At 40.8% G+C, this 21690-nt stretch overlaps 1 protein-coding gene across 1 annotated transcript; it reads right to left on the bottom strand.

Annotated features, from left to right (window-relative positions):
• Positions 1-12065: 12065 nt before the first annotated feature.
• On the bottom strand, positions 12066-14339 carry LOC115179495 (CD83 antigen-like). Its single transcript, XM_029741060.1, has 5 exons — positions 14147-14339; positions 13917-14053; positions 13533-13767; positions 13284-13384; positions 12066-13126 (listed from the first exon to the last, which is right to left on the bottom strand). Exons 1-5 carry the CDS (start codon positions 14172-14174, stop codon positions 12974-12976), a joined length of 654 nt encoding a protein of 217 aa, XP_029596920.1. The 5' UTR covers positions 14175-14339; the 3' UTR covers positions 12066-12973.
• Positions 14340-21690: the final 7351 nt, after the last annotated feature.

Raw genomic sequence — 21690 nt, 5'->3', positions numbered from 1 at the left:
ATTGATGTTCATATAAAGCGTTGTTGTCATCATATTGCTCATGTCACTCTTTTTGCTCCATTAGCGATAAGCAGACCAGCTGTCTCTATGACAACCACTAACACTGCAAATGGTCAATTCGCACATTATGGTAAAGTATGGTTTTTTAATATAATGGATTACATTTTGATTGCACAAATAAGTGGCACTGTTATCAAAATATACATTACTAGCGACACCCCACCCTTACGGGCAGGAAATCATTGGAAATGTATATTTCGATTCAATGAAATTCCCCCCCCCCCCCCCCCCCCCCCCCCCGCAAAACAAATAGCCTAGGCTACCAACCTTCTCAACTCTGGAGCATTTACAAAAACTTGTAGGCTACTGTATTTGTAGGCACTTGCTTTCAAGACCAATTCAACACCATAATAAGAGTTCAACATGTCCCGTATTTCTATGTTCATATTTCAGAAGAACATATGGATTCTTTAGACCACTTGTCAAACTCATTCCACAAAGGGCTGAGAGTCTGCAGGTTTTCGCTCCTCCCTTGTACTTGATCGTTGACTTAAGGGCACTAATTAATTAATAACTCCCCTAACCTGGTTGTCTAGGTCTTAATTGAAAGGATAAACCAAAAACCTGCAGACACTAGGCCCTTCATGGAATGAATTTGACACCCAGAATATATTTTACACATTCAGAATGGTGAAAATAATTATGCTGAGGGTAAATAGTGTGGTGGTTATTTCTTTACTATCAAATGAGGAGAGACAAACTTATCACACAAGTCAGTTATACTTAAACTAAATCTTTATTCACTTGTTAATAAGGAGAGCATGTCAGGCCTCCCGGGTGGCGCAGTGGTCTAAGGCACTGCATCGCAGTGCTAGTTGTGCCACCAGAGATTCTGGGTTTGAGCCCAGGCTCTGTCGCAGCCGGCCGCGACCGGGAGGCCCATGGGGCAACGCACAATTGGCCCAGCGTCGTCCGGGTTAGGGAGGGTTTGGCCGGCAGGGATATCCTTGTCTCATAGCGCACTAGCGTCTCCTGTGGCGGGCCGGGCGCCAAGAAAGGTATGCTGACCTTTCTTGGTGTACGGTGTTTCCTCCGACACATTGGTGCGGCTGGCTTCCGGGTTGGATGTGCATTGTGTCAAGAAGCAGTGCGGCTATGTTGGGTTGTGTTTCAGAGGACGCATGGCTCTTGACCTTCGCCTCTCCCGAGTCCGTACGGGAGTTGCAGCGATGAGACAAGACTGTAACTACTACCAATTGGATACCACGAAATTGGGGAGAAAATTTTTTTAATTAAAAATAAGGAGAGCATGTCACACCACAGAAACAAGTGAATGATGTGAGTGCTCTACAATAACGATGGCTGGTCGACAAACCACACTTAGATGATTTGTTGAGAGCCATGAGACAAAGAATACAAACACTTTTTAGATACACCCCCTTAATCTACATGACAAACAACAGATGTGTGGAATGGATCACAAGGTTAGGATTCGTGTGAATTATTAGTATCTTTCATAACAGACATCTGCTGTAAAGACTGTTCTCATTGTGTAGAAACCATTGTGTAGAAACCAGGCCCCCAAAACAAGGTTCCTCTCATAATTATCCATACCCGAAGCATCTCTCCCTGGTACCTTCCAGTCAAACCGGAGCAATCTCCCTCACATGAATGGAATGTGGCTTAAGGCATCGTACATCTACTGTCAGCATTAAGCCCCAGAGGCCCACTCTCACTTCACACAGACGCAATACAGTTCTAAGAGACTCCTATTCTGTTGCATAAAACAACCATTTGATGCAATAACAGTTTTATAACAATCTTGTAATTTCGCTCTCACGAGTCACTCTACAAATGATCACGAACCCAAACAGGTCTATAGAGATGTAGAATCTTAATTGTATCACTTTTTTTTTTGCAGAGGATTTGCATGCACAGCTTGTAATTTCCACTTTTAAAATGTAAACTTCATTTTCCCTAACAAAACATGTATAAACCCCTACAGAAAATGTCCATTAATTATAATCGACATTTATAATCCACATAGTTCAAATTTCCTCTTAATTCAGAATTATTTTCCTGCTGTAGCAAACTGGCTCAAATTTAAGATCCTACATCTTTGTGGTCTCCAGACCAGACTCAAGTAGTACCCTGTTCCAAACACAAAAACCAAATATACAAAACACAGTGGGATATAAAGTGGACAATACCAGGTGGGAGGACGACACTTCTTTTGAGTTTAAAATTAAGAAAGATTGTACGAGGAGACCACAGTTTAGAATCATTAGCCTATTTAAGCAATAATGCCCGAGGGTTGTGGAGGGAAATAAAATTGGCTCCACTTCTCTGGTAAGGTTTCCTTTGATTTCAGTGCCTTATACCATAAGTCTTCATAGCCATTATTTTATCATATTGCTCATATTATTTATTTTCTCCTTTTTATAGGGATAAGTGTCAGCAACCAAGCTTTGCCTCCGAAAACTGCCAGCACTGCCTCTGCAAACGTTCAACATGCTCATTATGGTTAAGTATAGAGTTTTATTTTATTCGTTACACCAGGGGTCTCCCAAGAGGTTGATCGCGAGCTGCCAGTAGCTCGCAGCCCACCTATGAGTAGCTCGCCAAACAATTCTGAAAGTACATGCAATTTTCACGTGTTCCACGGCAAATTGTCATAAACAAATCTCACAAGTATCAGACACTGCAAACTCCCAGCTACTTACTATCTAATCAATGCAACATTGACATTATCCCACCCCTGGTTATCCACTATTGTCTTAAAAAGCCAAACCTAACACTATATATATATATACCTATTAATATATATATATATACCTATTAATATATGCCTATTAATTTCCAATATATGCCTATTACCTTAGCCCCAGTCTGTCTATTTGGTGCTCGAGTTTGTCTATGACGCTGTGTGTAGTCAGTGGATGTGATACAGAAATACTTTCCCCAAAACATTCTCAATTAAATTTTAACTGCAAAGTAGGCTTACCTGGCAGACTAGTCTATACCATGAGTAAGTAGAGTGCATTCGGAAAGTATTCAGACGCCTTGACTTTAAGGCTGTAAAGTGTTTATACATTTTTTTATTCTAAAATGGATTAAATATTTTTTCCCCCTCATCAATCTGCAAACAATACCTCATAATGACAAAGCAAAAACAGGTTTTTGGAAATGTTTGATAATTTATATTAAAAAAAAAAGATTTACGTACGTATCCTTTTCCTATGAGACCCGAAATTGAGCTCCTGTGCATCCTGTTTCCATTGATAATCCTTGATGTTTCTACAAATTTATTGGCGTCCACATGTGGTAAATTCAATTGATTGGACAGGATTTGGAAAGGAACACACCTGTCTATATATGGTCCCACATTTGAGAGTGCATGTCGGAGCAAAAACCAAGCCATGAGGTCAAAGGAATTGTCCGTAGAGCTCCGAGATAGGATTTTGTCGAGGCACAGATCTGGGGAAGGGTACCAAAAAATGTCAGCAGCATTGAAGGTCCCCAAGAACACAGTGGCCTTCATTCTTAAATGGAAGAAGTTTGGAGAACCTTCCAGAAGGACAACCATCTCTGCAGCACTCTACCAATCAGGCTTTTTATGGTATTGGCTAGACGGAAGCCACTCCTCAGTAAAAGGCATATGACTGCCCCCTTGGAGTTTGCCAAAAGGCACCTAAAGACTCTCGGACCATGAGAAACAACATTCTCTGGTCTGATGAAACCAAGATGTAACTCTTTGGCCTGAATGCCAACCGTCACGTCTGGAGGAAACCTGGCACCATCCCTATGGTGAAGCATGGTGGTTGCAGCATCAGCGGCAGGGACTGGGAGACTAGTAAAGGATCGAGGGAGAGATGAACGGAGCAAAGTACAGAGAGATCCTTGATGAAAACCTGCTCCAGAGAGCTCAGGACCTCAGACTGGGGCGAAGGTTCATCTTCCAACAGGACAACGACCCTAAGCACACAGCCAAGACAACGCAAGAGTGACTTCGGGACAAGTCTCTGAATGTCCTTGAGTGGCCCAGCCAGAGCCTGGACTTGACCCCGATTTGAACATCTCTGGTGAGACCTGAAAATAGCGACATTCCCCATCCAACCTGACAGAGCTTGAGAGGATCTGCAGAGAAGAATGGGAGAAACTCCCCAAATACAGACGTGCCTAGCTTGAAGCGTCATACCCAAGAAGACTTGATGCTGTAATCGCTGCCAAAGGTACTTCAACAAATGACTGAGCATAGTGTCTGAATACTCATGTAAATGTGATATTTCAGTTTTTTATTTTTAATAAATTTGTTAAAATTTCTAAAAACCTGTTTTTGCTTTGTGATTATGGGGTATTGTGTGTACAGTGAGGGAAAAAAGTATTTGATCCCCTGCTGATTTTGTACGTTCGTCCACTGACAAAGAAATGATCAGTCTATAATTTTAATGGTAGGTTTATTTGAACAGTGAGAGACAGAATAACAACAACAAAATCCAGAAAAACGCATGTCAAAAATGTTATAAAATGATTTGCATTTTAATGAGGGAAATAAGTATTTGACCCCTCTGCAAAACATGACTTAGTACTTGGTGGCAAAACCCTTGTTGGCAATCACAGAGGTCAGACGTTTCTTGTAGTTGGCCACCAGGTTTGCACACATCTCAGGAGGGATTTTGTCTCACTCCTCTTTGCAGATCTTCTCCAAGTCATTAAGGTTAAGGCTGACATTTGGCAACTCGAACCTTCAGCTCCCTCCACAGATTTTCTATGGGATTAAGGTCTGGAGACTGGCTAGGCCACTCCAGGAAATCACACATTTTGTAGGGCCCCCCTTACGGTTGTTTATTAACCATTATTTTACCATGTATATTAACAGAAAAACAGTGCAGTACTTTCTCTTGTACACTAAGGACCTGGGGAAGAGTTGCAGGGTAGAGGAAAATAATGTGCCTATATTTGAAAGCTAGACAAAATGAGACGCTCATGACATGTTTGGAGACCCATGCTTTACACATTTGGGGATAGATTGATAGCACAAACATGTGGGACTGTTATGTAAATATAAGTGGAATGCAACAATGTGACTGTATCATTTTTAAAACCGTCTACTCTCTTTGACTGTATTGTGTATCATGAATCTGTCCCACTCCAATATCTCAGAAATTCTTGATGTTCCTCACATGGATATATTAAAATGAGATGTTTTTAAATACCATACAAGAAGCCTTTTTGGAAAAATGTTGTACTGTCATAATAATAACTTGTATTTAAGTGCTTTTCATACACTATGCTCAAATCGCAATGTTATCTTATTTGGAGGTGAACTTCCTCTCTTGAAGCATCTCCAGTTCCATTTCCCATTCATTTATTGAGAAATGTTATGCTCTGTTTATATTTCAGGATTAATTATATTCTTGGTCCTGTCACCTCTGGTTATTGTGATCAGCGTGATCATCGGCTGTTACTGCAGATCTCGTCCAAAGGAAGGTGAGGAGGCTTCATCCATGGTGTTGTAGTCCCCCCAAATGACCTAGATGACATCCTGTTGGGACGTCTATCCTGCCAATGAAGAACACTGAATGAGTCATTATCTTAATATTGAGCCAGTAGGATTATTGACAGGTTATCCCTTTCGGGACTGCTGCTATACCTCTCAAAAGGGAAAGAAAATCAGCTTTTAGACCATGTAGCTTATTAGTTTCATTGCAGACAAATTAAAATGATGTAGTTCTGTGAAGCACTCAATGTTATGCACTTTCCTGCATTCTCTTTTAATTGCAATACTCTAATAACCCCCTAAACTTGTTTACCAGTGATGCAGGAGACAATGATTTTTTTTTTGTGAAAATGTGTTCTTGCTGCTAACATTTGAAACTACACTGCATCACAATGCTGGGACATATAGCTAGTGTTGTAGTATTAATGTAGTAACAAGTATTTTCAATCTATTTATTGCTGACAGATGTATAAAATGAGGAAGGTATGGTATTTCTAGGCATTTTTGCTAACAGTAAGTCATTGTTACACTGTACATTGCCATTTCTCTCTTACATATTTCTGGGAAAAAAACATGTTAATATGACAGTTAGCTACAGTAGATGTTAGCGATGCCAAGCAGTAACAGAAAGCACTCAATGTTCATCAGTTCACCTTGGGCTTGGAAGTGCTGAAATGAACCAGCAATTGGCAACTTACTCGTCTGAAATCCTAATGCTATTGAGTAAGGTACTCAACCTGTGGGACCAGTGTCTATGGCAAGACTTGAAAATGGCTGTCTAGCCATGATCAACAACCAACTTGACAGAGCTTAAAGAATAATGTGCAAATATTGTACAATCCAGCCGTGCAAAGCTCTTAAGAGACTTACCCAGAAAGACTCACAGCTGAAATCGCTGCCAGAGGTGAAGCTAACATATACTTATGTAAATTAGATATTTCTGTATTTATTTATTCTAAAAACAGGTTTTAAATTTGTCACTGTGGGGTATTGTGTGTAGATGGGTGAGAGAAAAAAATCAGGCTGTCATAATAATGTGGAATAAGTTGACGGCTATGAATACTTTAGGCACTATCGATTTTAGAGATGCAGTAACAGAAAGTGCTCAAGGTTAATCGTTCATCTTGGGCTTGGAAGTGATGAAATGAGCTGGCAATTGGAGAATAACTGGTCTGAAATCCTAATGATATTGTGGCATGAGAAAGGTACTGTGGGACCAGTGTCAAAATTAGCAAGGATAAAAATGTTAAAAGCATTTTATTATTGGTAAGGAAATACATTTCTTGTTGGTTGATATCACATTTCATGGAGACTTACCAAACATCTGTTATTCTAATTCCTCTTATATTAACTGACAAACTGAATTTGATACACGCTAGTATTAGCTAGTATTACACGCTAGCTGCAAATAAGCTCTATTTCTTTTTTAGGTCTGTTGCTTTGCATTTGTATGCATTAACTGCTAACCATGTGACCAATAACATTTGATTTGATTTAATTTTGTTAAGATTATTATTATTGTGCAATAATGTGTTGTGTGCTAGGATCACACAGGTGTCAAAAATGTCACTGTTATTGTATATGACCCATATCCATGCACTCCTCATGTCAAATCAGTCCTGTGATATGGTGATGCAATAAAAAACATATTTAGTTCTATAGTATTACATTTTTTAAGCTACATGGAATTTCATGTTTGTAAAAGATTTTCGTTTTCAATGTTTAGATTTGTGGTGTAAAGTACTTTAGGCCAGGCACCACAGGTTAATAGGGATTTTTTTATTCTTTAGTCTCATCAGACTGAAACTTTACCAGTTGAAAGTATACATAAATACAAGATATTATTGTATTACAAGTTTTACTTATTTTAAAATAAAAATATGCAAATGAGGCAAACCGTCCTTAAATATGCACTAATTTGCATATTACAAGAATCCGTTTTTCAACACATTGCTTCAAGGTAGAATGTGTTTTTTTAAATTATTGTGGTAAGACATTCAATGGTCAGACTTTTACAGATCAGTTCATCAAAATATTGTAACTTCATGGAATTCTTTAAACACTTCATGTATGACGGGTGAATATTTTGCATATACAGTGAGGGCAAAAAGTATTTGATCCCCTGCTGATTTTGTATGTTTGCCCACTGACAAAGAAATGATCAGTCTAGAATTTTAATGGTAGGTTTATTTGAACAGTGCGAGACAGAATAACAACAAAAAAATCCAGAAAAACGCATGTCAAAAATGTTATAAAATGATTTGCATTTTAATGAGGGAAATAAGTATTTGACCCCTCTGCAAAACATGACTTAGTACTTGGTGGCAAAACCCTTGTTGACAATCACAGAGGTCAGACGTTTCTTGTAGTTGGCCACCAGGTTTGCACACATCTCAGGAGGGATTTTGTCCCACTCCTCTTTGCAGATCTTCTTCAAGTCATTAAGGTTTCGAGGCTGACATTTGGCAACTCGAACCTTCAGCTCCCTCCACAGATTTTCTATGGGATTAAGGTCTGGAGACTTGCTAGGCCACTCCAGGACTTAATGTGCTTCTTCTTGAGCCACTCCTTTGTTGCATTGGCTGTGTGTTTTGGGTAATTGTCATGCTGGAATACCCATCCACGATTCATTTTCAATGCCCTGGCTGAGGGAAGGAGGTTCTCACCCAAGATTTGACGGTACATGGCCCCGTCCATCGTCTCTTTGATGCGGTGAAGTTGTCCTGTCCCCTTAGCAGAACAACACCCCAAAGCATAATGTTTCCACCTCCATGTTTGACGGTGGGGATGGTGTTCTTGGGGTCATAGGCAGCATTCCTCCTCTTCCAAACACGGCGAGTTGAGTTGATGCCAAAGAGTTCCATTTTGGTCTCATCTGACCACAACACTTTCACCCAGTTGTCCTCTGAATCATTCAGATGTTCATTGGCAAACTTCAGACGGGCATGTATATGTGCTTTCTTGAGCAGGGGGACCTTGCGGGTGCTGCAGGATTTCAGTCCTTCACGGCCTAGTGTGTTACCAATTGTTTTCTTGGTGACTATGGTCCCAGCTGCCTTGATCATTGACAAGATCCTCCCATGTAGTTCTGGGCTGATTCCTCACTGTTCTCATGATCATTGCAACTCCACGAGGTGAGATCTTGCATGGAGTCCCAGGCCGAGGAAGATTGACAGTTCTTTTGTGTTCCTTCCATTTGCGAATAATCGCACCAACTGTTGTCACCTTCTCACCAAGCTGCTTGGCGATGGTCTTGTAGCCCATTCCAGCCTTGTGTAGGTCTACAATCTTGTCCATGACATCCTTGGAGAGCTCTTTGGTTTTGGCCATGGTGGAGAGTTTGGAATCTGATTGATTGCTTCTGTGGACAGTTGTCTTTTATACAGGTAACAAGCTGAGATTAGGAGCACTCCCTTTAAGAGTGTGCTCCTAATCTCAGCTCGTTACCTGTATAAAAGACACCAGGGAGCCAGAAATCTTTCTGATTGAGAGGGGGTCAAATACTTATTTCCCTCATTAAAATGCAAATCAATTTATAACATTTTTGACATGCGTTTTTCTGGATTTTTTTGTTGTTATTCTGTCTCACTGTTCAAATAAACCTACCATTAAAAATATAGACTGATAATTTCTTTGTCAGTGGAACCTGTGTGTGGAATAATGTGAATGTACGTACTTTGAAGACTGAGAAAAATGAATTGACGCACCAGGAACATGTAATTTTGAGAAAATGGCCGATAAAGATAGGCTAATGGAATAAAAATGTACTTTCCATAAATATAATCATGTCACATTAATTAAACTCTTATTCACTTCTAAACTGACAAATAAACCAAATATACCTTTTACAAATACATTAGCACATTTAATACATATGTTTCAAGCAATAGAGCATATCCTTTGAATACTGGTGTGTTGGGCAAATATGCAGTTTTGGGCAAATTCTCATATATCTTTGCTCAATTTCTCACATACAAGGCTTTTGTATGGCTGTTGAAATGAGATATGCCTGCCCCATATCTAAGGCCCTCTTTGAGTTGTTGCTGGTGCCGCTTTACTTTCTTGACTGTGTCATGGGACCTGCGCCTACGCTTGGCACACTCCCATTGAAGCAGCATCAGCTCTCACAACTCCTCTCTGATTGCTTCTAGTGTCACCAAAGTGCTGTCAAGCCACAATTTTTTCATCACATTTGTTTTAGCAGTGGCTCCCTCATTGAACGTGGCTACTGCAATACTGGCTGCTCCGTCAATGTGACTTTTGCTCACAAAGACAATTTTGGGGCATCGCGACCATATTACAGAGTTCAGACATTCATTTGAATTCTGGGTTCCTCCGTGCTACATTCTTTTGAGGACGTTATCATTTGACATCCTATGATATACAGGTACCATTTTCTGTGCAGCCTCTCTATTAAGAAATGTATGCCCTCCCAAGGTTTTTGTGACAGGGTGGATCTTCTCCATTTTCTATGGCTCGCTGGTACCAGCACCAATGCACACACCTATCCCTTTGGTTGGAAGTGAATCCTCTCTTGTGCCAAGTGCCATCGAAGGATACATGAATATCTATGATGGCATCCTCATCCTCCTTCAGCAACTCTGCTATGTCTGGGTCTATATCTGCGTATGCTCTTCTAATTATCTTTGCAGCACTCTCCATTGACTGTAGCCCTCTGAATCTCTGAAACTAAAGTGGGGGGAAAATTACTTATGTCTGTCGACATTACAGTCATAACTGCAAGACTAAATATCAACATGTTACCCTATGTAAATATTAGCGTATCAGCATGTATTTACTTTATGTAAAGCTAATTTCTCACTAATCACATTAGGCTACAGCCCTATGACACTGTAGGCCTATATTACAGTCTCATTGTATAGTTATGTTATCCTATCACTCTGTTTTATTAACTTTGAATACATTTGCTGGAGCAAGGAAATAAATATTATTTATACACAACAAGTCACCTGACAATATTGAGCAACTCCCTTTTTATTTACCTGTCATTCTGTTATGTCTGATATGAGCTGAGAAGCAAGAAAGGAATCCCTAGGTCTTTGCTTATTTTCTTTAGAGCTGCATAACTAAGTACAAGTTCATGGGCTAGAAGAACCATCCTCACATTTATATCAAATGCCACATCTCCCCTGGAGCACTCCTGGAGCCTGGAGGAAGTGTAAACACTCCTAAATGCATCACGATCAACTTCACAGTCTGCGCATTCTATCATTACATAATTACAGAATCACTGGTTGGTGGGGTCTATGGTGATTTTCAGTCCAGTGTTTAGACACTTAGCGCAAATCAAATCATGTACAAGTTAGTTTATTGGTGACATAAAAATAAAAGCCACTGGCCACTGGCTTTTTTATTGGCTGGCTGCTGTCTGGTTGATCTCGGTACAACTACTAGTCGAATAAGACATGGGCGAGATGACGAATTTTGGCAAAGAGATGTATTTATAGACTAATACACTTGAAACAAATAGCCAAACTGAAAACTGCAGACATTACTAGTGCCTCCCCCCACGATCAAACCGAAATAAAAAATCAAATGAAACGCAGCCTAACGTGATCAGAAATCTCAACTAGCAAGCAAGTCACAGCAATGAAGAATTGAGTGCGAGCGCGTTCACGCGAAGAGGGGGGGGGGATCTGGCAGGGGGGAGCTTTTCGGCACAACACCTGTTACATCCTTTTCCTGTACGGCCACTGCCTCGATCGGCTGATCAGGCTATTTTTGTCTTTCATTCACTACTGTTCTCGCATTGGCTAACTGATATCGCCTATTTGTATTCACATACTGTAGGTATATTCTTCGAGATTTTCTCATTTTGTCTCTCTTTACATGGATTCTTCGCGGGAGATATTTTCAAACAAGGAAGTGCAGCGGGGCACGTGAGGCATTTCAACCAATCAGGTTGCCGGAAAGGGCCTTTAAATGCCAGTAACCAATCGGATGTCAGGAAATTACTCATCTTTCAGCACGAAGCACTACGTCTACAAATGATATAGCCATGTATAGACTAGCTAACGATAAGCTTTGAACGATATATGATTCAACATGGAGAGTTTTAAAAATAGCGATTGAAGTTCGTCATGAAAACATCCTATCAAGAACGACATTTATGGTAGGTGTAGTTGACGGAGTTGGGATAAAATGATACAAATAAAGTATTTATATATATTATTGCCTATTTATTTGTACATGTTATGAAAGTATGGAAGTTATAGTTGCAAAATATCCCAAAATCTGAAAATTGACAGATGAAAGCAAAATCACAATTTTTGCCTGTGTTGTCGGCCTTGAGTAAAATACTTTAAAGAAAGTATTGTGCTTTTTACTCCATACAGAAAAATAGTTATGTATCTAGTTTGTAAGCCTCTGTAAAATGCTAGGGTAAGTAATTTATCTTAATAACATGAACTATTCTGAGTAACAATCAACATTTCTAAGAGAAACATCACTTCTGTGGTGACTAAAAAAGTGAGGACTCTTCTTAAGAAAAAGTTAAAGAACATTTATCTAAGAACCATAGCGCATGTACATCAGATACAGTAGGTTACAAAATTATTTACGACTTCTTTATTTTCAATGTATACACAGAATTGCTGATCATGTTCACAAACCAAATATTCACCAAAGCCCATTTTCATATTGCTTTGGAGGAAAATAATATTTTTTGGTTCTGCTTACAAGATTAATGAAATACTGTTTTGGCCCCACAAAATAACAAAAACTTATCAATAATGCCTGAACATTATAGAGTTCATTGAGAGATTTGCTTGGCTCAGATGGAATGCAGTCTTGGTTGGTTTCATCTCTCTTTGCAGAGTCCAGCGTGTCCCACCAAACCCTTCCAACACAGGTGAGCCCCATGAAACAGTGCTCAGTTCAATTCCATTTCAATACAGGACTTTAATTAGGCATGAAATGCCATGCAGTACACATTGGTCATTTTCCAGTTCAACATCAATGTCAACTTCAATTGACTGGGTTGACTGAAATGCAAATGGAATTAACCCCAACATTGCCATGGAGCGACCCTGCAGAATGGCCCCTTAACATTCATTATTCCTTCTCCCTTTCCTGAAGTTCCTTGTTGGGGCTTAGATCGCGGGGTCCCTTCACCAGGCCCTGCTCCTTGCGCATCACAGGTGTGTAGATGCTGCAGACAGGCACTCGTTGCTGGAGAACTGATGCCCTAGCCTGGCTGTACTGCTGTTTGGCTGCCTGAGTGAAAGGGTGTAGGCTACTGTTTCTGTTTCATTTCTTTGAAAAGCCTAAACATCTTAGTTCTACAGGACCGGCCAGAGGGTTGTCTGCCTCCATCTGCTCTAAAGATGAATTATTCTCCTGGAAAGAAGACATAACTCTTAGGCTCCTTGCACAGCTTCGAAACGTGCCCTATGCTTTCTCTGCATTTCCTCATTCAAGTATACAATGAGCCCAAACTAGCAGAACAGCGTCTCACACACAGACATGTTTTATGGAACCCTGTCTCGACCAGTTTGGCCCCGGAGTGTAAATCAACATTAAATCTTTCTTCTCAAGGGGTGCATCTAGAAGTGGTTCTTGTGGATACTTCTTACCCCTTTGCAATAACATATTCCTTAGGATGACCTATGGTAAAGATGAGGATTATTGAGTAAATAACTAACATTTCAAAGAAAATGAAATACATGCAATACATGAAAACCATCACCATAAAATGTTTGTTTCTTTTATCTGTTAAAAAAACAAATAAGTCAGAGGAACAGCTGGCAGTGTTGTAACTCACATAGCTGATGGTGAATATCAGCAATGCCGCCACAAGCCCCACAATGGAAAGAACTAGGATGGTATCCCTTTCTTCTGATTGGTCTGTGGACTCAAGGCAACCTGCAAAACAAGTATCCACAAATCTTTGAGCATCACTGGAAATGTTTTAAAAGATGAACCCTCTGGGTCCAATTTCAAACACTCACATACATTAAACAGTAGGTCTACATACCAAAACAAGCACACAATGAGAGTAGAACACACTCACCTGTCACTCTGAGGTGAACCTGCCCCACCTGGTTCTGCTCTCCTACAGGTGCTGCCAGGAGACACTTGTACCTCCCGCTATCAACAGCCGTTACATTGGGCAGCAAGATATCGAAAGAATCATCAGCCAAAAGTTCCACTTCCCGCTCCAGACCGGCGTACCATAGGGTGGTGCTGTTAGGTGATAGCCTCTTCATCAATAGACCAGACTCCTTATTAGAGGGCTCCTCACCCAGCTGGGAGAAGAGGGTTTGAGGTTACTATATGTCCTTAACAGCTGGTCTGGGACCAGTGCTGTATATTTTTTGCTTATATTGCACTTGTATAGAATTTGGTCAGATGGTACAAAACACAGTTTGTGCTATCACAATAATTGAAAGCTTACCTTGTACCACCTCACTGCCCGGTACTGGACCCCAGGCTTACATATTGCTTTACATTTCAGAATTGAGTCCTCTCCACAAATTGACTTCACTTCCTGGGTAGGCATATTCTGTGTGAGCCCACATTGCACGGAGGCAGCTATAGAAAAACACAAAATAAATTATAATTTCAAGTGAGCCTGCCCAGCTGGAATAATATCAAACTCGTTTAAAAAAAGAAATGACAACATACCTAGAATGCAGACGAGTTGAAAAAACATATTTGTGGAACTACAGCAATGAAGACGATGATCGAGAACAGAACAGTGGCAGTTTATAAAGCCAAATTAAAGTGAAACGGTGGGGATTTCCCATAGCGAGTGCCGTCCCGTTTGGTGGGTGTGACCATTTGAAATCGCAAACTCGTAGCACCATACAATCTGCCTCTGGGTCACCATAATCATGCCGTTCAGTACAGTACGTTGAACATCGTTCTTTCGTACTGAACGGATCCCCGACATTTCGCTAAATTGAAGGTGCAAGGTCACAGTAAGTGTGGGCATATCATTTGGAAAAAGGGGCGAGCCTCTCAGTTGCGCGTGTACTCTCTTCCCAGGCTCGACTGCAATTTGTTATCTTGATCATCATGCTGATACGTCGCGGCACTCTCCTGATGTGTTTAGGTAGGCTATGTTTCTCATACATTGTTCAACTTAAGCAAACGTAAAATTACAGTTGTCACTGCAAGACTTTACACCGAGTGTACAAAACATTATGAACACCTGCTCTTTCCATGACAGACTGACCAGGTGAAAGCTATGATTCCTCATTGATGCCACTTGTTAAATCCTCTTCAATCAGTGTAGATGAAGGGGAGGTGACTGGTCAAATACGTTTTTTTTTAAGCCTTGAGACAATTGAGTCTTGAATTGTGTATGTGTGCCATTTAGAGGGTGAATGGCCAAGACTAAGTGCCTCTGAACAGCATATGGTAGTAGGTGCACCGGGTTTTGTCAAGAACAGCAAAGCTACTGAGTTTTTCACGCTCAACAGTTTCCCATGTGTTTGAAGAATGGTCGACCACCCAAAGGACATCCAGCCAATTTGACAACTGTGGGACGCATTAGAGTCAGCATGGGCCAGCATCCCTGTGTAACGCTTTTTATTATGTGTCTGCCTGCTGGCGTTAAGCGGGTTTATCTGTAGTGTAGAAGAGAAGGCGTTAAAATTTGATTAGAAAAAATACATAATAGCCTACATATAAAGATATAACTTATTTTTGCAAACTGAAAGAGAAATTCACGGTTGGCCATTGCCTGAAAATCCCCTAAACTCCCCTGGCTGATTGCGCATCATAAAATATTATAGGAAATCCCCGAGCGAGAGCCAGGAATCCCCTGAACCAGAGTTACATTGTTTATATGGCAAATCTCCTTTATACCCAGGAAGCAGCCATTCAACTTGGCATTCACCAGCCTTTCAAGTTTAATCATGTAAAAATACGATCGTTACTCACCAAATATGGAGTTTCGATTAGCAACTATTGTCATTTATGCCTACTGAAGGCTGCAGACACGGCCGGTATGTAACATCCAAAAACACAAGCAACCGAAAAAATGGCTATTTGGCACCTCCATAACAAGGTATAAGCATCCGAAAAATACATGAGGTGCCGAAGAGGCATTTTTTCGGTTGCATCGAACTTTTTATTTAGACCTTTTTTGGAAGTACAAATTTTTTTTCATTACAAGATGTCAACAGACATGGTTGGTATGTGTCTTGTCAAGCAGTGCAAAGTGGGTGTCATCATGTCCCCATTTTGGATATGTTTGGTTACATTTAGAGACATTCACTGATACAAATTATACAAATATCAGTTTAAGCAAAAACATCACAAAAGATTGTCAGCTATTAACCACTTCCTCTCCGTGTGATGCGTTTTTCAAAAAAAAGTTATCACATTTTTGTTCGCAAGGACTACTACAATTTATTTATTTATTTTACCTTTATTTAACCAGGTAGGCAAGTTGAGAACAAGTTCTCATTTACAACTGCGACCTGGCCAAGATAAAGCAAAGCAGTTCGACACATACAACAACACAGAGTTACACATGGAGTAAAACAAACATACAGTCAATAATACAGTACAAAAACAAGTCTATATACAATGTGAGCAAATGAGGTGAGATAAGGGAGGTAAAGGCAATAAAAAGGCCACGGTGGCGAAGTAAATACAATATAGCAATTAAAAACACTGGAATTGTAGATTTGCATTAGGTGAATGTGCAAAGTAGAAATACTGGGGTGCAAGGGAGCAAAATAAATAAATACAGTAGGGGATGAGGTAATTGTTTGGGCTATTTATAGATGGGCTATGTGCAGTGATCTGTGAGCTGCTCTGACAGCTGGTGAGGGAGATAAATGTTTCCAGTTTCAGAGATTTTTGTAGTTCGTTTCAGTCATTGGCAGCAGAGAACTGTAAGGAGAGGCGGCCAAAGTAGGAATTGGCCCTGGGGGTGACCAATGAAATACACCTGCTGGAGCGGGTGCAACGGGCGGGTGCTGCTATGGTGACCAGCGAGCTGAGATAAGGCGGGACTTTACCTAGCAGGGTCTTGTAGATGACCTGGAACTAGTGGGTTTGGTGACGAGAATGAAGCGAGGGCCAGCCAACGAGAGCGTACAGGTCGCAGTGGTGGGTAGTATATGGGGCTTTGGTGACAAAACAGATGGCACTGTGATAGACTGCATCCAATTTGTTGAGTAGGGTGTTGGAGGCTATTTTGTAAATGACATCGCCAAAGTCGAGGATCGGTAGGATGGTCAATTTTACGAGGGTATGTTTGGCAGCATGAGTGAAGGATGCTTTGTTGCGAAATAGGAAGCCAATTCTAGATTTAACTTTGGATTGGAGATGTTTGATGTGAGTCTGGAAGGAGAGTTTACAGTCTAACCAGACACCTAGGTATTTGTAGTTGTCCACATATTCTAAGTCAGAACTGTCCAGAGTAGTGATGCTGGGCGGGCGGGCAGGTGTAGGCAGCGATCAGTTGAAGAGCATGCATTTAGTTTTACTTGTATTTAAGAGCAGTTGGAGGCTACGGAAGGAGAGTTGTATGGCATTGAAGCTCGTCTGGAGGGTAGTTAAGTGTCCAAAGAGGGGCCAGAAGTATACAGAATGGTGTCATCTGCGTAGAGGTGGATCAGAGACTCACCAGCAGCAAGAGCAACATCATTGATGTATACAGAGAAAAGAGTTGGCCCGAGAATTTAACCCTGTGGCACCCCCATAGACTGCCAGAGGCCCGGACAACAGGCCCTCCGATTTGACACACTAAACTCTATCGGAAAAGTAGTTGGTGAACCAGGCGAGAATCATTTGAGAAACCGAGGCTGTTGAGTCTGCTGATGAGGATGTGGTGATTGACAGAGTCGAAAGCCTTGGCCAGGTCAATGAATACGGCTGCACAGTATTGTTTCTTATCGATGGAGGTTAAGATATCGTTTAGGACCTTGAGCGTGGCTGAGGTGCACTCATGACCAGCTCTGCAACCAGATTGCATAGTGGATAAGGTACGGTGGGATTCGAAATGGTCGGTAATCTGTTTAACTTGGCTTTCGAAGACCTTACAATGGCAACGTTAAATGGAGATACTCCTAATTTCAATAACTAGGCCTATGGTTCCTAACGGAATGTGTTAGCTTGGGGGAGCTAACACATATTTTAAGGTCTCAGGAAAGGTCATCACACTATAGTGACCATCTCTGAATGTCCAATGCAGCTGTTTTTATCTCAATATCAAATCATTTCTGGGTAACAATTAAGTACCTTACTGTGATTATTTTCCATTAAAAGGGCCAAAAAGAAACAAAAATAGCTTCTTAGCAAAGAGCAATTTCTGGGAGTGGTCTGAGTGGGGAGTGGAAAACTAGCTGTTATTGGCCGAGAGGTTTGGAACTCTCTTTCTTAATGGTCTAGTCATTAATTTAGGGCCTAGATGTCACCAGCCAGGCCAAAACGCCATCCCACCTATTTCAGTCCGTATTTTCAAACATTAAAAGGGCATTATCATACTTTTCACAATTTCACAGTATTATTCCAACCTCATCGTATGGAAATACATATAAAGCACAGGTGAATCATGTTTTTCACTGCACTGGACCTTTAAACTGACACTTTGCCTAGTATGCTGCATAATACAGTGGATCTAGGTTGACATCCTTTCTTGGCGTAAAGTGGATTCCCAATCTCACTCGTGTCTTTATTTATTCACTTTTCAGTCGCCGTGTTCACAGCCCCTGTAGTGGAGAAGAAAATTGCCTACCCATGTCAAGAGGGTACAAACACACTTGAAGCACCATTTGGAGCAGTGGATCCCCAATGTGATCAGAGCTGGACCATTGGCAAAAAGGTCATCTATTATACAGTACCAGTCAAAAGTTTGGAGACCTACTCAATCAAGGGTTTTATTTTTACTATTTTCTACATTGTTGAATAATAGTGAAGACATCAAAACTATGAAATAACACATGCAATCATGTAGTAACCAAAAACGTGTTGAACAAATCTAAATATATTTTAGATTCTTCAATTAGCCACCCTTTGCCTTGACAGCTTTGCACACTCTTGGCATTTTCTCAACCAGCTTCACCTGGAATGATTTTCCAACAGTATTGAAGGACTTCCCACATATGCTGAGCACTTGTTAACTTCTTATGGATGGTGGCAGTATTGAGTCTCTTGGATGACTGATGTAAACTGCCTCCTACTCACTCCCAGAAACTAAGATATGCATATTATTAGTAGATTTGGATAGAAAACACTCTGAAGTTTCTAAAACTGTTTGAATGATGTCTGTGAGTATAACACAACTCATATGGCAGGCAAAAACCTGAGGAAAGAATCCAACCAGTAAGTGATCTGTAGTTCTTCTATCTAATCCCTGTTCAAACTACAGTATCTGTGGAGTCATTTTGCACTTCCTAAGGCTTCCATTGGCTGTCAACAGCCTTTAGAAACTTGTTTCATGCGTCTCCTGTTACTGGGCAGAGAATAGGAGCTCAGTCTATCAGTGGACTGCCTGGGAGCTGTGAGTTGTTTACTGCGCATTCACGCTGGCGCGCCGCTCATTCTTTTTCTTCTGTAATGAATGCGCTATTGTCCGGTTAGAATATTATCAACATTTTATTTTTAAAAGACCCTAAGGATTGATTGTAAACATCGTTTGACATGTTTCTACGAACGGTAATGGAACTATTTGACTTTTTGTCTCTTATTTTACGCACACGCGTTATGCCTTTGGATAGTGATCTGTACGCACGAACAAAACGGAGGTATTTGGACATAAATATGGAGTATTTCGAACAAAAATAACATTTCTTGTGGAAGTAGGAGACCTGGTAGTGCATCCCGACCAAGATCAGCAAAGGTAAGGGAATATTTCTAATACTAATTCTGAGTTTAGTTGACTCCAGAACTTTGCTGGTATCTGTATAGCTTGCTTTGATGGTTGAGCTCTGTACTCAGAATATTGACAAATATGCTTTCGCCGAAAAGCTATTTTAAAATCTGACAGAGAGGTAGCATTAAGGAGTAGTATATCTATAATTTTTTCAATAACTGTTGTAAATTTTATCAACGTTTATGATGAGTTTTTTTGGAAATTGATGTGTTCATTCACCGGAGGTTTGGTGGGAATATATTTTCTGAATATCACGCGCCAATGTAAAATGGGGTTTATGGATATAAATATGAACTTTATCGAACAAAACATACATGTATTTTGTAACATTGAGTCCTGGGAGTGTCATCTGATGAAGATCATCAAAGGTTAGTAATTGATTTGAGCTGACTTTCTGTTTTTTGTGATGCCTCTGCTTGCTTGGAAAATGGCTGTGTGGTTTTTCTTGTTTTGGTGCTGTCCTAACATAATCTAATGTTTTGCTTTCGCCGTAAAGCCTTTTTGAAATCGGACACTGTGGTTAGATTAAGGAGAATCTTATCGGAGGGGAACAAAATGGCGCCGTAGAGAGAACACGGTGTTTCAGCGAGCTCACGCGGTATTCGTAAATTTATGTTCTTACATTAATCTCCTAGCTTGAAAAAGTGGTAGAATTGGCTAAATAAGTTACCCTACAATGAGTCTTGGCGACTATTTCTCAAAAATCTCCGACAACATGCCCAACAGAGCTACTAAGAAGTCGACCAAAACCGCCATCCCTGTAGATGTGCAGGAGGAGCTAGCTAACGTTAGCGAATCTAACAACATTGCGGATCCAGGCACAATGGACCTGGTGATTCAAAGGATGACAGATAACATTACTAAAGTGATCGATGTTAAGATAAGAACGGTCCTGGAAGCAATAGCAGGCCATTCAGCTGAACTACAGAGGGTTGTCAAACGTGTTGATGAGGCGGAAGGAAGAATTGCTTCTGTGGAAACTTCAACTACATCCATGGACACTAAGATAAAAGCACTTGAGAAGCAGGTGCGCGAAATGGCGGAGCACATTGACGACTTGGATAATCGAGGACGCAGATGCAATATGCGTGTTGTGGGACTCCCGGAAAATTCTGAAGGGATCCCTGGCTACCTACAAATGGACACTAAGGCTGGTCGTGTGAAGCTAGACAGAGCACATCGCTCTCAAGCACCGATACCCGGTCCCAATCAGCGCCCACGACCAGTGGTTATAAAGTTCCACAATTTTACCAACAAGCAGCGCGTCATGGATGCGGCTAGAAACATCGGTTCTGACGGTAGTCAACGTAAAGGTCCAAAGGTCTCATTCTTCAATGATTATTCCACAGCGGTTGTACGAAGGCGTAAAGCGTTTGATGAGGTGAAGGCTCGACTCGACAATGAAGATCGACTACGCACTGCTGTACCCGGCCACATTGAAGATTATGGTCAACGGATCGCCTAAAAAACTCTACACATCTGAAGAGGCTGCTGCGTTTATTGACTCTCTCGGGTAAATAACCTTAAGCTGCACCTCCGCAGCATTGGATAACGTCTTATTTTACTTTGAATCTGATCATGAAACAGTGGTGTAAGTTCTCATGTGCTCCTGTTCAGTAATATTCGTATCGGTGTTATTTTTCTTGCTAAAGTAACTGCCGCTCAGACTGAGATATGTGTGAACCTATATTGGTGCCCAGGCTTGGTTTTAGGTGGAAGAGCCTCAATCTTCTTCTATTGATTTTAATTTCCACATATATAAAGGATGAGGCTATTGAGTGGCAATGCGGACTTAAGAGTCTACATTGGAAAGTTGAAATCCCCTGCATGTTAGCTAGTGGGAAAACCCCCTTTTGGATCTTTACATGTTTAATTTTTGGTTTTAGTATAGTTAGAGTTCAGGGTTCAAATCGTTTGTTTACGCTCAGTGAGATAGAGGAGAGTTCAACACATGGAAAAAGGTACCACCCCATTTTTACAGTAGGATTCAGTCTGGATATTGAATGGTCAAAGCGCAATGGCAGGTAACAGACTACGTGTATGTACATGGAACATTAGAGGGAGCCATAACCCCATTAAAAGGAAGAAGGTACTGTCCTTTTTGAAAACTTCCCAGTGGTATAGCCTCACTCTCTCCTCAAGCTAAGTCACTTACAGCTATTTGTGATGATCTGGGGTATGCTGATGTTTGGAGAGCTTTTCATCCCTCCAACAGAGTTCACTTTTTTCTCTGCACCTCATGGTTTTTAGACTAGAATAGATTACTTTTTTATGCCCAGGACGTCGCTGCAGTCTGTTTTATCCGCTAGGATAGGAAGCATAGTCATATCTGATC

Source organism: Salmo trutta, chromosome 3, assembly GCF_901001165.1.
Source record: "Salmo trutta chromosome 3, fSalTru1.1, whole genome shotgun sequence".
Classification (NCBI taxonomy): domain Eukaryota; kingdom Metazoa; phylum Chordata; class Actinopteri; order Salmoniformes; family Salmonidae; genus Salmo; species Salmo trutta.
The sequence above is the reverse complement of the archived record's forward strand: the minus strand, read 5'-3'. Positions and strand labels throughout refer to the sequence as shown.